This window comes from Ambystoma mexicanum, chromosome 2p, assembly GCF_040938575.1.
Source record: "Ambystoma mexicanum isolate Mex_15411 chromosome 2p, UKY_AmexF1_1, whole genome shotgun sequence".
In the NCBI taxonomy this organism is placed as follows: domain Eukaryota; kingdom Metazoa; phylum Chordata; class Amphibia; order Caudata; family Ambystomatidae; genus Ambystoma; species Ambystoma mexicanum.
Window position 1 is genome coordinate 729,837,618 of NC_090923.1, and position 16,554 is coordinate 729,854,171.

Below are 16,554 nucleotides of genomic sequence, written 5' to 3' on the forward strand. Positions count from 1 at the left end.
CTCTAACATACCGCCAGGTTATTTCAATACTAACTTTAATCCGGTGGTGTTTTTTTTGCCAGAACTTTAATAATATTTCTTTCATGTGTCTTTCTCTGAAATCCTAATCCAGGTCGGGGATCCTTTGTTCGTCCTTTTGGCGGGCTTCTGCACAGAAGCCCTCCTCTCGGTGCCACTGAGTCTGGGGTAGACAGGATGTGTGAGAGGGGAATAGGCACCCTGGACAGGATTGCCTACGCAATCCAAGTCGCACTCTGCCCTGATAGGCTGGGGGGGGTTCTCCAGCCAGGAGAGCCACCCCACTGTGTGAGTGACAGCTAGGCTGTATGAATGGGGGTTTTGCTGCATAAAAGAAGGGTCCGGAGGACTGGAGGACAAGACGTTGTCACTAGAACTAAGAAACCGAAGAGGAGAGAAGCTGAAGACATCTGCAACGACTGAACCACCGGTGAAGTCCTGCTGCAGATCCTCTCCACTTTTCTGCAACGACTTGAGAAGACTTTCCCCTGCAAGAGTCTTCTTCCCTTGAGCTGGTGGGGCCACCAGTTCGCCAATCGCCTTCCAGGACCTGCCTTGGTCGAACCGCCAGTGCCCTCCACTCGGAGACCGGATAGCCAAGCACCCGTCCACCACGACCGCGATTTAAAGGAGCGTACCTTTTATTCGTTTTGGCAACACCGCGGCTGGTTTCATCCCTGGGCAGTACAGTAATTCGAACCTTCCTCCACGACGAGAGTCTCTTACTCTGCTGGATCTCCCGAACTGACTGCCAGGAACTACCGCCACCACAGGAGCCTCTTCCACTTTAAAGTTACATTGTTCTGCCAGACCTACGTTTCGTTTGGTATTGCTAAAGGTGTTTTAAATCCTTTACTTGCCTACTGGATTGGCTGCCCCTATCGTCTACCATTTACTCTGGCACAGGCCTATTGACTCTGGCTAAATCTGTTACAACTGCCTTCTCTAGATTGCTTCTCACCTAGAAATGTGTTGGTGCACCTAATTCTTATAACCACCTTTTCCCTTCCCCTTTTTAATATTGTCATAAGTTAATAAGTGCCATTTTTCTCGGTTTTCACCTCAGTATTGCATATGCTAAAGTACTGCCTTGCCTAACTTGTTCACAATCTATTTGGGAAGTGTTGCTGGTGTGTTAAAGAGTGTAAACCTGTATAACTTGTCCTTTGCCTCCCTGAAGAAATTGTTGCCATTTCTGCTTCGTTAACACTGCCGTTTTTGCTCCGTTTTCACTCTTGATCAAACTTCTCTACAATTTAAATAGGGAGTTGTGTATACTTTTCTTGACTGGTTTAACTTGCTTTAATAGTGATTTGTGTGTGAACATCAGAGTGTGTAAAATAAATGTATATATTCTTTTTCATACAAAGCTTTGGTCAGTGTTTCCTTGTTCCACAGTATTGTAGCCCTATTGTGTAAACCCTGAATACTGCTCATCTCCCTCTTGAGATAAGTCTGACTGCTTAGCTTTGGCTACCAACTAAATCTTTGTGGGACAGACTTATACCAAAGGGGATTTAGTGCATATAGTGGTAGTCTTAATCTTCTGTAGTGCTCCCTAAGAGAACTGCACAGGATTCTGCCTAACACTCCTCGACCAGCAAATCGGGTGGGGGTGGCAGCATCCTGCTACCCTTGCTGTGAGCTGCCATTTGAGGTTGAAAGTTTGCAAACCACGCAGATTAAGCGGTTTATTTTTGTGATGTATATATTTTGTAGCACAATCGTATGAGAAAAAACGTACATACTTCCGTGTTTTGATTTTCAAAGAAAAAAACATTCATTCCAAAACTGTTCTTTCTTTTATATTGGAAGAATATTTTAGTTCAAACCTATATACCTTCATTCTTTAATGTCTTTGTGCTTGTAGGGATTCACATAGTATTTGTGCTAAAATAAATGGAAACCTTTAAGATTAATTATTTGTATTAGTAGAGCATATATTGATCTTTCTTTTTTAGACGCGACACGTGTTTGAGGGATACAGCACATCTCTTCGGGGCCCGTTGCAATAGGACAAGCGGACCAAGCATAACACATTTTCTCTAAAAAGATACTGCAAAAGCTTATAAAGTAAGCAAGTGCTCACTTAAATTTGATTTCAAAGAATTGTCCAAAATCTCCCTCCAGAGGAAGCTGCTTTGGGGCCGCGAAAAACATGTTGGGAGGTAAACATCTAGGACTGGATATGTTCTACTGTAATAGTTGTAATTCCGCTAAGTGTTCACAAAAACCATGTGAATCCATATAAGCACAAGACATTAAAACACAAGGGTGTGTATGTTTCAACTCGATTTTTGCAGTATAAATCGAAAACCAGTAACAGTTTTGTAAATGCATATTTATTTTATTGGCTATTTATATCGCTCTTAATGCTAGAGTCCTTTAGCTTCTAAGCGCCAGATCGCAGATTGAATCCATGCTGCCTTGTTACCATGACAAATGCACTGCATCTGAGCTATTGTCTAATATTTTGAAAATGAAATCACAAGAGTATGTACATTTATTGTCCACGGCACCACGAAATCGATAAAACCTCTGCAGTTTTAACCCTTTAACTAGTTTAGAAAATCTATTGGTCAGTGTGTGACATTTGCAAGATATCCTATTTTCCTTACCAATCGAATATCGATTTGGTTCGGACACCATGATTGATTACAGCTTTGCTATTTGTTAAATTCGTGATTCTAGATCACTGTGTAAGGCTAGATACACGAAGTGCTACACTTTTTTGAAGTAACTCTGCTCCAAAATGTACCGAGAATTGCATGTTCTTTCAGTAAACGAGTGACGCCATTTTGAGGTACTTCCCACAAATCCCTTACTGGGAGGGAATCGCAATTTGAGATGTCATAACTTTAAGGTCGAATGATTCAGAGGTACATCGTTTAATGCTCAGCCCTTTGTGATGATATGTAGGTCCATTTCTGGAACACCATACACTATAGTTCAAAACTGCTCTGCGATTTTGTTTTTTACATCCGTGCTAAGACATTGGTATGTTATGTGGCTTGGGTGAAGAGATGATGGAGACTCCAAAATGAGATGTTGATCCTAAGCAATTATAAGCTAGGTACTAACATCTTGAAATGTGTAGCCTAAAAAATGTGTAGTTCTCCTTGCAGAATGCTCTTGGGTGGGGCTGAATATCATGTCTGTTACTGTTATTTTTGTCTTTTTAATGTCTTATTGTTTTTGTTGGTTTTAGGGGCTCCTCCAAAGTGGAAGAAGCATGTGAAATGTATGCGAGAGCTGCCAATATGTTCAAAATGGCAAAGAATTGGAGCGGTATGTAGGCCTGTGTTTCACTGTGTCAATTTATTGTAATGGAGAGTTTAACTAACCCAAAAAAAAATTTTTTGTTGCTGTAGAAACATGACGTCCCTATTAAAAGGGGGCAGATACTTTTTATTTAAACTTTTCTCAGTTGTACTTGCCATGGTTTGAAACCTGTGTTTTTAAATATTTGGAGGTGCTCCTAGTAATCTACACCCTCAATTGTGCAGTTGAACTTAATGTATTGCATTTTAAATAAGACTTTCTATACCAATTCTTGCTTAATTTTAATGATGGGATGTTAATGTTGACTAGGTACACCGAGTGAATTTGCTGTGGTGTACATGCTCAAAACCTGTACTGGCCTCGAAAGCTGCTGAAATCAATACGTTTATTGCATGTGTCTAAGCAAGTTGGTGAATCTTCATCTGTTTGGGACGGTGCTTGTCAGTGTAAGCTTGCTAATGACTTTTATTGACATTTAAAAAAATCTGTTTAACATTTTACCGTTACTGTCATTAACAGTGCTATCTTGCTGATACAGTAGAGGAATCATGATTGCTATAGACCCAGTCCATGGGTCCAGAAGGGGGCTGCAGGTTTTTCTGTGTTTAACACATACAATGCATAGCTTTTCATTGCACCTTTGCATACATATTTGAGAAATGTCCTGGTTCATTTTGTGAATAGTACAAAATCCAGATCACAAGATCTAGCATTACCTAGTAATGCATCCAAGTGGTGCTAGTAACACAGGCATGTGCAATGTTCTGGTCCTCCAGAACATGTTCTGAAGCACATGTTCGCTCAAGAAGCACATTCAGTGGCCAAAACGTTTTTTTCCAGAGTGTTGCGGACCAGTAGCTCCCTGCATCGTTTGGCGCCATAAATTGAAGGCTGTGCAGGAGCATCTATTGTTTTGTCCAAATGAACTTTAAGGTGTCTGCTACATTACTCATGTACAGTTTTGTCATTCTCTTGCTTCAGCGGCTGGTAACGCTTTCTGCCAGGCAGCCCAGCTTCATCTTCAGGTACAGAGCAAGCACGATGCAGCTACAAACTTTGTGGATGCAGGAAATGCCTTCAAGAAAGCTGATCCTCAAGGTAAAGTGGAGACAGGGTATATCGATGTTGGAAGTACTTTTAGGATGGGACTAGATGGAATGTGGAAAAAGGGCAGGAAAAATGCCCCATGTTGCCCACATTTAACAAGGGGTTGATCAGTAAAGCAGACTGTTTTGGCAAAAACCTATGTTGCATATCGCATCGGCTCAGGGGTATACATTTCAAGTTGAAATCTACTAGCCAGATATGACGTTGCTCACTGATCCCCTTGTATGACTACTAGCTCGCAGTATGCACATTTCACAGAATTTGTTACTTGCCAAGTTTGTGTTATCCCTTGCTAGGGCCGAGTGTACATTTTGTGGCCGAATCTGCTTATGAAATGGGGTCTGGATACAAGTGTTAAGAGGCCTCCATTCGGCAAACACTAGCGCTCTACAAATCTCAAATCAAACATGACTGTCTCCGCCCCCACTGTCACCCATTTATGCTTTGGTAGTAGCATGCTACTTGGAATTTTACCCCCTGTTACTCTCTTCTACGAAACAGACTAGCAGTTCCTAACAAATCTATTTAAGCCCATCCATTCAACACATGGCCTCCTATTCAACATTCGCACTTCTTGGGCAGTGGCAAACCTGCTTTCCAACTTTGTGGTTTCATTTAACACTTCGAAAAACCACTATCCAATCATCTGAGAATGCTAATCCGGCTGCTGTTCTTCCCCCAGTCTGCTGTTTGTTGAATACCAAGTACTTGTCACTCTCTGTATTCCTCTTGAGTACATTGAACTTTTCTGGACTTAGTGGCAAACAACAAGGTGTCCAAGAATTTGTATGAAATTGGCATGCACTGTAGATTTCTGTCAGAACAGCGAATACAGTACCCTGCTTAAAAGCCCTTTGTGTGGAAATTGAAATGTGTGTGGCCTTCAAGTTATTCAAATTAAAGCTAGATGGGACCAAATTCCAAATCTTAGTAAAGGCCAGTGCATGCCCACTTTACACATGCCAGGATAGATTTGAGGGGAGCTATATCCATTTGCTTATACCTCTACATCACCCTCTCATTGTGAATCCCATTTTGCAGAAAATTAAATTGCTCTTCAGAAAATGCCAGCTTACATTGTAACGTGCTTACAACTGACTCTTGTCTCTCCAAAATGTATTCTCTAGTTCCTCAACTGATTTTCCAGCCCCCCCCGACCCCCTCCTCATTTTATGTAGTCGTTTTGTCATTGACCTGGCCTAAATGCAACCATGACATGCCTCAAATTACTACGCATGTGGTACATGCTACAAGTAAAACCCATAAACGGGGACAGTGTGGGGGGTTTGCTATCACGATTTATCATATTACCAAACTAACACAAACCTAAGTTGTACTTTTTGTCTTTTTCTAAATGAAGCAATTCCACCATTCCACCATTCTCTGCTGGTATGTTGAAATAGGGGTATTTGGGGCCATTGGACGTAGTAAGGTCACTTGGTCTACTACCTTTATGCATTCCTCCTTGGGGGCATTAGGTTAAATATGGCATTGATAATGGCGCAGCTAGGCCAATAGACAATGACTTGTAAGGTAGGTTAGAGGTTCATCACTAGATTTGTGTGAGCAACTTTTTTTTGGTGGGTATCCTAAGAATCAGACCAGCTCTTTTGCACACTTGATCGGCATTGAATTTAGGAACTAAATGTATTGGTGTTTTTCCTTATTTTTCAGAGACTGTAGCCCCCCCCAAAACCCCCCCCACCCCCAAGTCCCCCCCGAACCCCTCATGCGTTGTTTCAATTTCCTTTGATTTGTAATCTGGTTTGTTTCTGCATAAATTTTCCCCTTTTCACCGTTTGGTTCTTGCCCTAAATGAACTAGATGTGTCATGCTGTTTATTTGAATCCAATATGCTTTGGGTGATGAAGGAGTTGGGTTTTTAATTCACTTTCTTTTTTAATGATACACTTTTTGATTCAATAGATTAAAATTTTGGAACAGATGTCAATTGAACATCTTTAGACCATGTGTCTGACCCATCTATGCACAATTTGCAGTTTGTTGCCTGGCGACTTAATGTGTTGGTTCCTAACTAGTAGGTGACCTCACTTAATAGTGTGGATTTTATTAAGACTACCGTGGCAGAAAATAATTGTTCTGGTTCTATAACCATAGGTCTAGTCCCAATCTACAGATATTCTTTTGAACATGTCAACGTTTGTGGTACTCATGTACTCATTTCTATTGAATGTTCTCAGGTGCAGGAGCTTAGAATGTTGATTCCTGAATTCACCCTTTGTAATGGTACTTTTATTTCATTGCCATTTACATAACGTGCTTGTAAATCAACAGTACAATATATGGTAAGATACACTTAGATAAATAAGATGAGATTTGATTCAAGAACAAATGATAAAGAAGAAGTATGTCTAATGGCAAAAGGTTATTAAAAGGTGAACATGAAAGATGTCATCATAAATGTCATTGATGAAATCACTGATGATATCACATGTGTAGCCCCTTTGTTTTTTTTTCTTCACTGATATATATATCAGTAAATAAAAAAACATTTGTGATGTCATCTTTCATGTCCTAGGTGTTAGTCTTAGCAATGCACTTAGGTGGTGCGAGTTATGGTTGCTTAGCTTACCATAAATGGCGATTGTGAAGGGTTTTTCGGTTTTACTTTAAACCATAACGTCCCTTTAAGAAAGTTTTTTTTTTTTTTTTTTTTACTGAAATATATATATCAAAAACAAAGGGGCTACACATGTGATGTCATCAATGACATTTATGATGCCATCTTTCATGTTCTGGATGTTAGTGGTAGCAGTGCACAGTGGTGCGGGCAGGTATGGTTGCTTAGCCTACCATAACTGGCGAATGTCGGGGTTTTTTTCGGTTTTGCTTTGAACCATAATGTCATGTTTGTAAAGTTTTATTTAGTGAATTGCACAGGTTTTTAGTAGCGCAACTTAACCATAACGTCCCGTTAAAGTTTTTGTTGGTGAATTTTACGGGTTTTTACTAGGGCAACTGAACCATAACGCCCCTTTAAGAAAGTTTTATTTTAGTGATTTTTACGGGTTTTTAGTAGGGCAACTTAAGCATGACGTCCCTTTTTAACAAAGTTTTCTTTACTCATTTGGACAGGTTTTCAGTACAACAACTTAACCATATCATCCCTTGCAAAGTTTTTTTGCTAAATATGATCGGTTTATAGTAGTGCCACGTAACCATAATGTAATGCAACTTCTGACTTATTTAAACACCTTGCGGAGAATACCACTTGACAATATGCTTGTGTATAGCACGGTAACGTGTCCCAGAATCCCTAAACATTTAACAGTAAGATGTTTGCCTCATGGACAATGTGGAAACAGATTTTATATTGATGTAGGAACGGCCACCTGCAACATTTGCCATGCATAGCGCCAGCACGTATTGGTACTCGGCCATTAACAATATAGTACACATTACATACTTTTAGAAAAAGTTTTAGTTATGTGAAAATGACATCAGCTAAGGCCATCCCTCCTCCCCAAGATAAATCAGCACTACTGTAATGAAGGAGCATGACAAACACTGGCCCAACCTTATAAATGACAAACGCACAATATTTTTTCACCAGCCACCCACCCCCCCAATTCACTGTTTGATGCGTCTTTTCTCATTTCCGTTCGCAAAAGGCCTTATTAACTGTAATACCAAAAAACAAACCCATCCGTTAAAGTAAAGGTTGCGTTAAAAACCACCTTTCGCAATGTAAATGTTTTTTTTAAAAAAATCGCATTCACTCCATGTACTTTAAATTTCTCAGCAAAGGATATAGAAGCTATACTATTTATCAGTAATAGTGTAGATGTGCTAATAAGTAATGTATACTATTGAAAAATAGGATTTGTGGTTCTAATCCTTTTCCAAGATTGCCATCATCAAAAGGAAAGACGGTTCTTGCATACATGTCCTGTCTTCATTTTCCATGGCATCAAGGTAAAAGCAAAAGTACGTGGCGAAACACAGAACCTGTACATAAACATACAGCGATTACAAATCAAAATCTGTTTTCAAGATGGCCACCATAGAAAGGTAAAGCGGTTGTTATATACATTGCCCCCCTTTGCTTTCCATGACAAACTCCAAAAAGCAACATTACGTGCCGTGACGCAGAACCTGTAAATAAACATACAGCGACGTCTAATATGGTACCTAACATTTTGAAAAAATAAACAGGATTTTAAAAGAAAACGTTAACATTTAAGAATTTGCAAAGTACTTTTATTTAACAAACTACTGTCGGAGACCAACAGACTAATCCCTTTTCCAATTACATTGTGACAATCGTTCTAATGGCAACATTGACAATGTTTATGGTGAAACAAACTCTGTCCTTTTCGCATACACAAAGTATGCATTTCTGTTGAAGCAACCGCTTTGTTTGCACAGGTAGTTGCAATACGCCGCCATGACCGTTCCCTTACACCATCCATAAATGTTACGTCACTCCTAATCGCTAGTTCCGCATAGGGACAAAGGTGGCCAGGCCTGTTATCCCATAACATTATAATGGACAGGCAGCCGGCACAACCAGTTGCAGCTGGCGTGGAAAGAAGCCGTCACTTGGTAGCTGGAAACCATGGCACGCACAGAACGGCAATATGTAGCTAGGCAGAAAACGTAAAAAAAATCTGTGTGACTACCCAACCTTTAGGAAAACATTTCAAAACAGACACAAACCTTGTGGAAAGTAGTACACAAATGGAAGTGGACAAACATGACATTTTAAGGAATTATTGGCGTTGACCATGGGTACATATAGTGCAAGCCAACAAAGGCCGCGAAACAGCAGTCGCTGTAACGGTTAAAAAAATGCCAACTACACAGTGAGAGGGTAATTCAGTTATGAAGCCAAAATGAATGGGCAAGGATTACACGTCTTGATGTTACACCAGACCAAAAAAAGGTGCAACCTGATAGACAAAGCTATGTGGGCAAGCATAACATTTCAAAGTAGTAGTAGTAACGGTCAACAAGTGACCCTACTCGTAGCCTTCAAACGTTAACAAAGGGCACTCTGTTATTGAAGGAAAAATATAACTGCACCAAAAAACAATACTTCAGTTACATAGTCACAATTAGTGTTGGGTAATATAAAATTAAAACGCAGGTCGGTGTAGAGTCATCAAAATTAAACTTACATTATCTTGACAGCCTCCATTGCTTTTCGCAAAGTCAGACAGCAATGTGTTCGCAGCAAAGAATCTTTGAACTGATATTTCATGTTTCTTACAAACGATTTTAAAACATAACCTTATCAAACGATATGTTTTTCCAAGCTCTCATTCCTTGCATAGCTTTTGAAGTTTCCCTTTCCCTCAAGGTCAAAAAAGAATAGCCACTATTGGATTGACTTGAATGCGTGGGCCTACTGAGCTCGCAACCAAAAAAGCAAATGAACTTGCCTTCACTCGGAAGGCAAATACATTCTCACTTTCATCAACATATGACAATCCAATCATGAGAACTGCACTCCCATACGCCTCCAGAACCATTGTTTCCAACAAACACTCCAGGTGGCGGGCTCCGAAATCAAAATGTAGGACGCCAGTCCGACTTTAATATTAATCTGAAAACATTGCAACACAGACCCAGGCATTGGGCGCCGTACATTGAGCACCAACTTTCCCTTTACCGTATGAATTTGTTGGCAAGAAAACACCACTTTTACAGTTTGCGCTGCCACATTCCATCCCAAGCAATTAAAGCTCACCTTCGGAAACAGTATTTCATAAGTATAACAAGTCCTTAGGTATCTTGTTTTGTGATACCTATGTGTTACCGTCGATGTCCGTGTACACCAAAATATGAACGAAAGATTGCAGAGGCAGCGAACAAATGTGACGCACTTCACGCTGTTCCACAGCCGATCAGTGAAAACGCCACATGCCCGCGGACATGACGCTACAGATTAGCCAATCGATTTATTGTCTGCGGAGCGAACAGGGAAGTGCGACCGCAGAGCGGACATAATATCATTGCATTTTTCTGACCTACTTTTTGATCGTATTAAAGGAAACTACTGGACGGATTTTCACCAAATTTACAAAAGCACGCTTTCAGGACCAAGCCGCTGCCCCTGCCGCAAATTTGGTGAAAATCCGTCCAGCGGTTTGGGCTGTAGGCATGCGCACATTTTTTTTCCCCATTCAGTCTATGGAAAAAAAGACGTTTTGGGACCCCCCTCTAACTTTTCCCCCCCTGGAACAAACCTCACCAAACTTTACAAAAAAATTCAGAGTGGCCCATATACTCTTTTTGCAAAGTTTGGTGAGGATTCCTCCAGGCGGAGCGGAGTTATAAGCCGCCCAAAAAGTGTTCTTCCTATGGAAACAGCAATTTAACCATAACTACACAGCCACTACCGCGGCTGTGTAATATATAAACATATTGTGGTTTGTTTGTACCTGCATACCTTGCACTTTGTTAAATAATTTGTAGTCTTTATAACCTTGTTGGTAGTGTCATGCGTATATTTTATTGTGCTCACTGATGGTCAGCCGACATGTGTTTCGACATTTTAACAAAGTGCAAGGTATTTGGATACAAACAAACCGCAATACTGACAAGAGGTGTGGGCAACACCTCCACAAACCATGACCTAGAAGCTTACAAACCCTAACAAAACATCAACAAACTAACAAGTGAAGCGCAAGTGGATTCTAAAAACCTAGTGCCTAAACACTTTTTCTATGTATAAACGTAATTATTAATGCACTAGTGAATGACCGATCTTCTGTCCTGCAGATCCCTTTTTGTACCATTGGTGCAGAGATTTCTAAGCGTGGAACCAGGGATCGAACCTGTTCTGAACCGTCATATCTTACCTCCAAGGCGAGCGCTTTGCCCCTGAGCTAGCCTCCCTGATTTCAAATCGGAACCCTTATAGTTGGCGCCATTACAGCAGCAGATCCTTTCGGTTTACCTAGCATGACGTACAAAATACCTTTTTTTTTTTTTTTTTTTTTTTTTTTTTTTAAATTTATTTTTTTTTAAATTTAATTTTGTAAACTTGGACAGCTCTATCAACATCTGCTGTTAATTCAAGGTAAGTACCCTTAACATACAATATTTTTTTTTTAATGGAACATCGGAAGGGATATTTTATAATAAGCCCATACCCCACCGTAGCGGTTTTATGACCGCTTATGGTTAGTATACCAAATATGTGATGGCATTATTGGGAATTTGAGGCTACACTTTGCGTATTTTGGCAGTACCTGGCACGTAGGGCTATACTCTATGTATATGGTGTGTATACCGGACCTATGACTTTTCACACATACCTTGTAGCTTCCTGCACCTTTAACTTCCCTTGCTCCGGGGATTGAACCTTTTCTGTTGTGAACCTTACCTGTTGTTTAATAGTTAAGAACTTTTCTAAGGACCTAATCCTTCAAATAATTTCTGCATACCCTGTGTGGTTGTTTATTGCACAGCTGGTAATAAATGCTTTTGTTCTCAAACTAGTTATTTTGTTTACAGAAGCCATCAATTGCTTGATCCGAGCCATCGAGATCTACACAGACATGGTGAGTATAAGTGATCACAGCTGCTGGCTTCACCCTAAATGTTTCTCTCCATGTATACGTTTCAATTATATTTTTTTCTTTTTTATTTTTTTTAAGGGCTTTTCAGAGGTGACTCTTAGAAGTCTCTCAATGTCTCTATTGGAATTCTGTCTAGCCTTTAATCTCATTAGACGTAATATAGTTTTGGGATGGAATGTATTTTTACAACCCATCCCGCATCATGTTGGTTGAGTGTGGAAACCTAAGAACTCTTGATGACTGTCTCAGTGAATTAACGAACATCTCTGCAAATGGCAGGAAGCCCCAGGTAGGCCTTAATGCATTAGTGCTTGTTTGGGAGCTCAGGCTGATGGAGTGTGTAAGATGGCGACATTCATTGCAATAATGTATCTAATCCATCCCATACATAAAATTGGAACAGCTGAATAGTGCATTTATATACAGCTTGCTATTAATGATTGTGAGTCAGACCCTCTGATGCCCAATCGGCATGCGCACTATTTGTTTACCCTCCGGGCATGGCAAAAAAAGCTGCTTGTACTGCAGCCTCCTCTGAAAAAGAGCAGCACCACTTGGCCCTGGGCTCCGAGGTAAATGTGGTACACACTGAACTTTCTCCTATCTGAGTAATTTTCTTCTTATTCTGGATGAATTCACTTTAGAGTTGTAATTTTACTGCATCACTTATGCCAGAGTGTCCCAGAGCCTCCACTTGTACGAGTGGGATGCTCTTTAAGTTAACAGTGCTGAAGCAGGTGCTCTGGCACTTTAGGAGCATAGTACATTATACTGACTTTGGTTGGCCTTTCCCCTAAGCTCCCTCCCCGAACTCAACACGTCCTTCCTGCACCTCTCTATTTTGACCTTTTTATTAGTGGTGTCTCCTAGGTAACACAGCGCAACCTAGTTGGTACAAAGCATAAAGATGGGAGGATGGCATTGAGGGCCCGATTCTGAGGTGCTTGCAAACATAGGAAAGTGTTCATCTATGAAGGATGAACACTTTCCTTAAAAGCACCATATTCCGATGGTAATGTGGCGTTCTGGCATCAAAGCCCAAACCTTTGCATGTGCCTTATTTACTGCTTGACAACCTCTTTGGCAACCATGGGAAGTGCAGGGCAGGCACTGCAAGGAGATTCTCCGTTCAAAAGCGCTGCTTTAGCTCTTCAAAGAGGAGTTCAAGTTAAACAACGTTTCTGCACATTTTTCCCTTTTTAAAAACGGCATTTCCTAGAATGTACCACCACTTTTGTAGTAAAATGCAAAGCTTAAGTAAACATTCTTAAAATAGAAAGTGGCAGTCTTTTAGGAAATGCTCGCAGTGCAACTGGCACACAAAATTCTACGTAAGCGATAGGTTTAAGCAGCCAAAAAGCACAACATTTCCCCTCCAATATTGGCACCCACCTCAGAGTGGTGGCGCTGGTAATTGGATGAGGGGATTGTCGGCTTTCCACACTAAATTCAGTGTCTCATCTACTTATTCCTGTCCTTGTTGCAATTGTTTATTGGCTGCCACTCTTTCATGCAGTCTACGCAGTATTTTTAATTTATTTTTTTAAAGCTACAAAGACTATTTTGAGTTCATTGATATTTGAGGTAGTCAACTAGTCACTGGTCATCTCTTTCGTGGTGACGTTAATTTGACTGGTTGCATTCAAAAGGGCTACTTAATTGGGATAAACAGTTTACGTCTTTTTTATGGGTTGGGTGACTGTTGTAAATAACCTGATTAAAAACCTAGAGGAAATTGCTCAGTGCAGTGGAAACAAGTATAGGTGTCAAATGACAATGTAAATAATAAGGTGATGAGGAATTCTGAAAGTTTGTTTAATTCACCTTTTTTTAATGAAGTTTTATTCTTGTAGTAAATATCAGACTAAGAATGTTGCATGTGCCACCTTTTAAATAAAGTATAAAGATAATGTTTTGCGACTATAAAAATGTACATTATCTGCTTTGTCATTCTAGTGTTAGTGGTGGAAATCTATGTAATTTAATAGGCATTATGATATTAAAGTGCATAAGCGACTTAAAATCGTAGCACAAAATTAGAAACTCTTGCATGTGTATTATCCGCATTTAAAATCCATACATCTGATACTGATATGCAGGATATAGGCCCACGTTTCTAGAGTCTGTGATTCACTGAGGTATCTTCCTGCCCCAATCAAATGTTGTGCAAATTCTTAGGGAAACAAACGTTCCATCCTCAGGCGGCAGTAGTGCGCCTAATAAGCCAAAAGCCTCAGTTACACCTGCTTTTGAGTTCAAGGTCTCCAAAACCATTGTAATGTTTCCCTTATCTGCTTGTCACAAGTCTCCTGTCGGGGTGGGGAGGGTTGGTGGGGGCGGGGAAAGGGGGTGGGGACGGGGGGCTTGGGGGTGGGGCAGGGGGGGTGGGGGTGCATAGGATTGGCAGGATTGGCACCACATAGGGGCCTGGCAGAACAGAACTACCCGTAGATGGGTCTTTACAAATTCTGGACGCAGCCACATGCCTGCCTTTCTTGTCACAGCCCTCCCGAAACATTTAATTTGCCTACTTGGAATTGGTCCTCTCTCAGGAAATCTCTTCTTCCACTGATGGAGCGGTGTAGCTTGTTTCTGAAGAGTCTGGAAAGGCTGGTATTTATGTTGCTTCCAGGTTCCAAGGAAGGATGGCAATCGATTTTAAATCTGATGCTCCTCAACCAACTCCTCTGGCAGGACGGGTTCATGGCTACCTTTTGGTGCAGATTCTCCACGCTCTGGAGTTGCACAATTGGCTTGTGTTTTTAGATTTGCAGGACACCTACTGTGCTGTCCCTATCTGCTTTAAACCGCGCAAGCATTTTTGTTTTCTGGCAGGACGTGGCAGTTTGAAGTCATCCCATTCAGCCTCACTTTGGCCCAGAGAGTAACAAAGGTCATGGTGGGGTCACTGCCGATCTTCAGATGAGGAAGGTGCAGGACGTTCCCTACAAGTGATCCAGATTGAAAGGGGACGCCCTGGAGGATCTCATGACGATGTCAACTCTACCGTTTTAGATTTCTCCATAAACGAAGTCCTTATTGATCCCTCCCGAATGCTTGCAGTTCATAGGGCCAGCAATGGACACAGAGTGAGGCATGGCTTTCTCTCCACATGCGAGTGACAACCATTCAGACCATGCTCCTGTTCCATCCGAATGGGGCCTCTTGTCTGGGGATTTTTGGAGGCTGTTAATGCTCATCATGTGCTGCATCTCCATGGATAAAAGTGGTCCCTGAGGAGCCCATGCTCCTTTTTTGTTGTGGGTGATCATGAACTAGGTGAATATGACTGTGTTGCACCTCTCTGGCAGTCCAGGCACTCTGGCTGATGCACAGAGTTGGTTGATGGGGGAGGGGGGTCAAGCAAGTGTGAGCTGAACATGAAGATTGGTGCGCAGATCTTCTCCATGTTGAATGCTTCCGCATTTCGAATGGATTGTGTCCTCCCACGTATTACTCATCTTAGATATATCCTTACCTTTAGGTTTCGCCTCAGAATTTTTTTCTCTTTCTCCAGCAGAGGGCTCTCTAATCGAGGTTGCGGCGTCTATGTTCCTCGGCGGCATCCGTCATGTATCAACGTCATCCCTCGTATAAGAGCCTCGACGCGCCCGTTGGCCTCAGTTCCGTTTTTCCGTTAGCTTCGCTTCGGATCGAGTAAAACGGCACTTCAGTATTTCGTGACAAAAAGCTACGTCGCCGTCTTCTAACCCTTCCACGCCGAAGACAGGCTTTAAAAAATGCCTAAAATGTGGAAAGAAAATGTCTTTGATGGATCCACATAAGAACTGTCTATGGTTGCTCGGCCCCGACCACCGAACGGAAGACTGTGGTTCGTGCCAGTCGATGACCCACAAAGCCCTAAAAGAGCATAGAGGTAAACTGGAGATGGGGGAGGGTTTATCGAAGCCTACTTTTGAAAAAGAAAGACTCGGACGAGTCTTCGAAATCTCATCGTAAAAGACATTCGAGAAGTAGATCGAGGAAATCTTCTTAGTCTTCTAAGAAGGCGAAGAAAAGACAGCATCGTTCTCCTTCATCCTCTTCAACATCTTCGGAAGAGGTTATAACATGCCCATCCAAACATGACTCTCCTAGAGAATGGGAAGCCTTTTGAGTATCCATGTTAAAAATTTTTGAGAATGCGGCCCAGACCCCCCTCAAAAATAGCTAAAGACCATGCCTCCTGCTCACGAAAAAGGCGACAGAGGAAGGTCCAAAACAAGAAAGGCTCATAAAAAGACGTCGAACGTCATCGAGAGATTCTTCTCGATCACCTCGTAAGACAGATCCTTCGGTGCATAAATCGAAGGCAGAGGGAAACCAAAAATGGCGTCGAAAGATCATACGCCATCGAAGTGGACATCGACGCTGTCGACGACTCCGAAGCTCCTCGAGCCGACAACTCCCTCGAAGGAAGCTACATCGAGCTCGCGCTCGAAGACCACGAAGGTTCCTTCGACGGTTTCCACGGCTTCCTCGATGATTACGTTGAGATCGTCAAAAGTTCCTTCGATATCGAATGAAGTGATTAAGACTTCGGCGCCATCGATGCCCAAACCTCTATTGAAGGACAGACCTGTAATGTCTGAAAAGG

General features: G+C 41.5%; 1 protein-coding gene across 1 annotated transcript in view; it reads left to right on the forward strand.

Annotated features, from left to right (window-relative positions):
* NAPA (NSF attachment protein alpha) overlaps positions 1–16,554 on the forward strand; it is a 433,641-nt gene that overhangs the window by 61,916 nt on the left and 355,171 nt on the right. Inside the window, exons 2-4 of the mRNA XM_069644342.1 lie at positions 3,227–3,306; positions 4,282–4,398; positions 11,893–11,939. Of these exons, the coding sequence (XP_069500443.1) occupies positions 3,227–3,306; positions 4,282–4,398; positions 11,893–11,939 (244 nt within the window). The remainder of the gene's footprint in view (positions 1–3,226; positions 3,307–4,281; positions 4,399–11,892; positions 11,940–16,554) is intronic.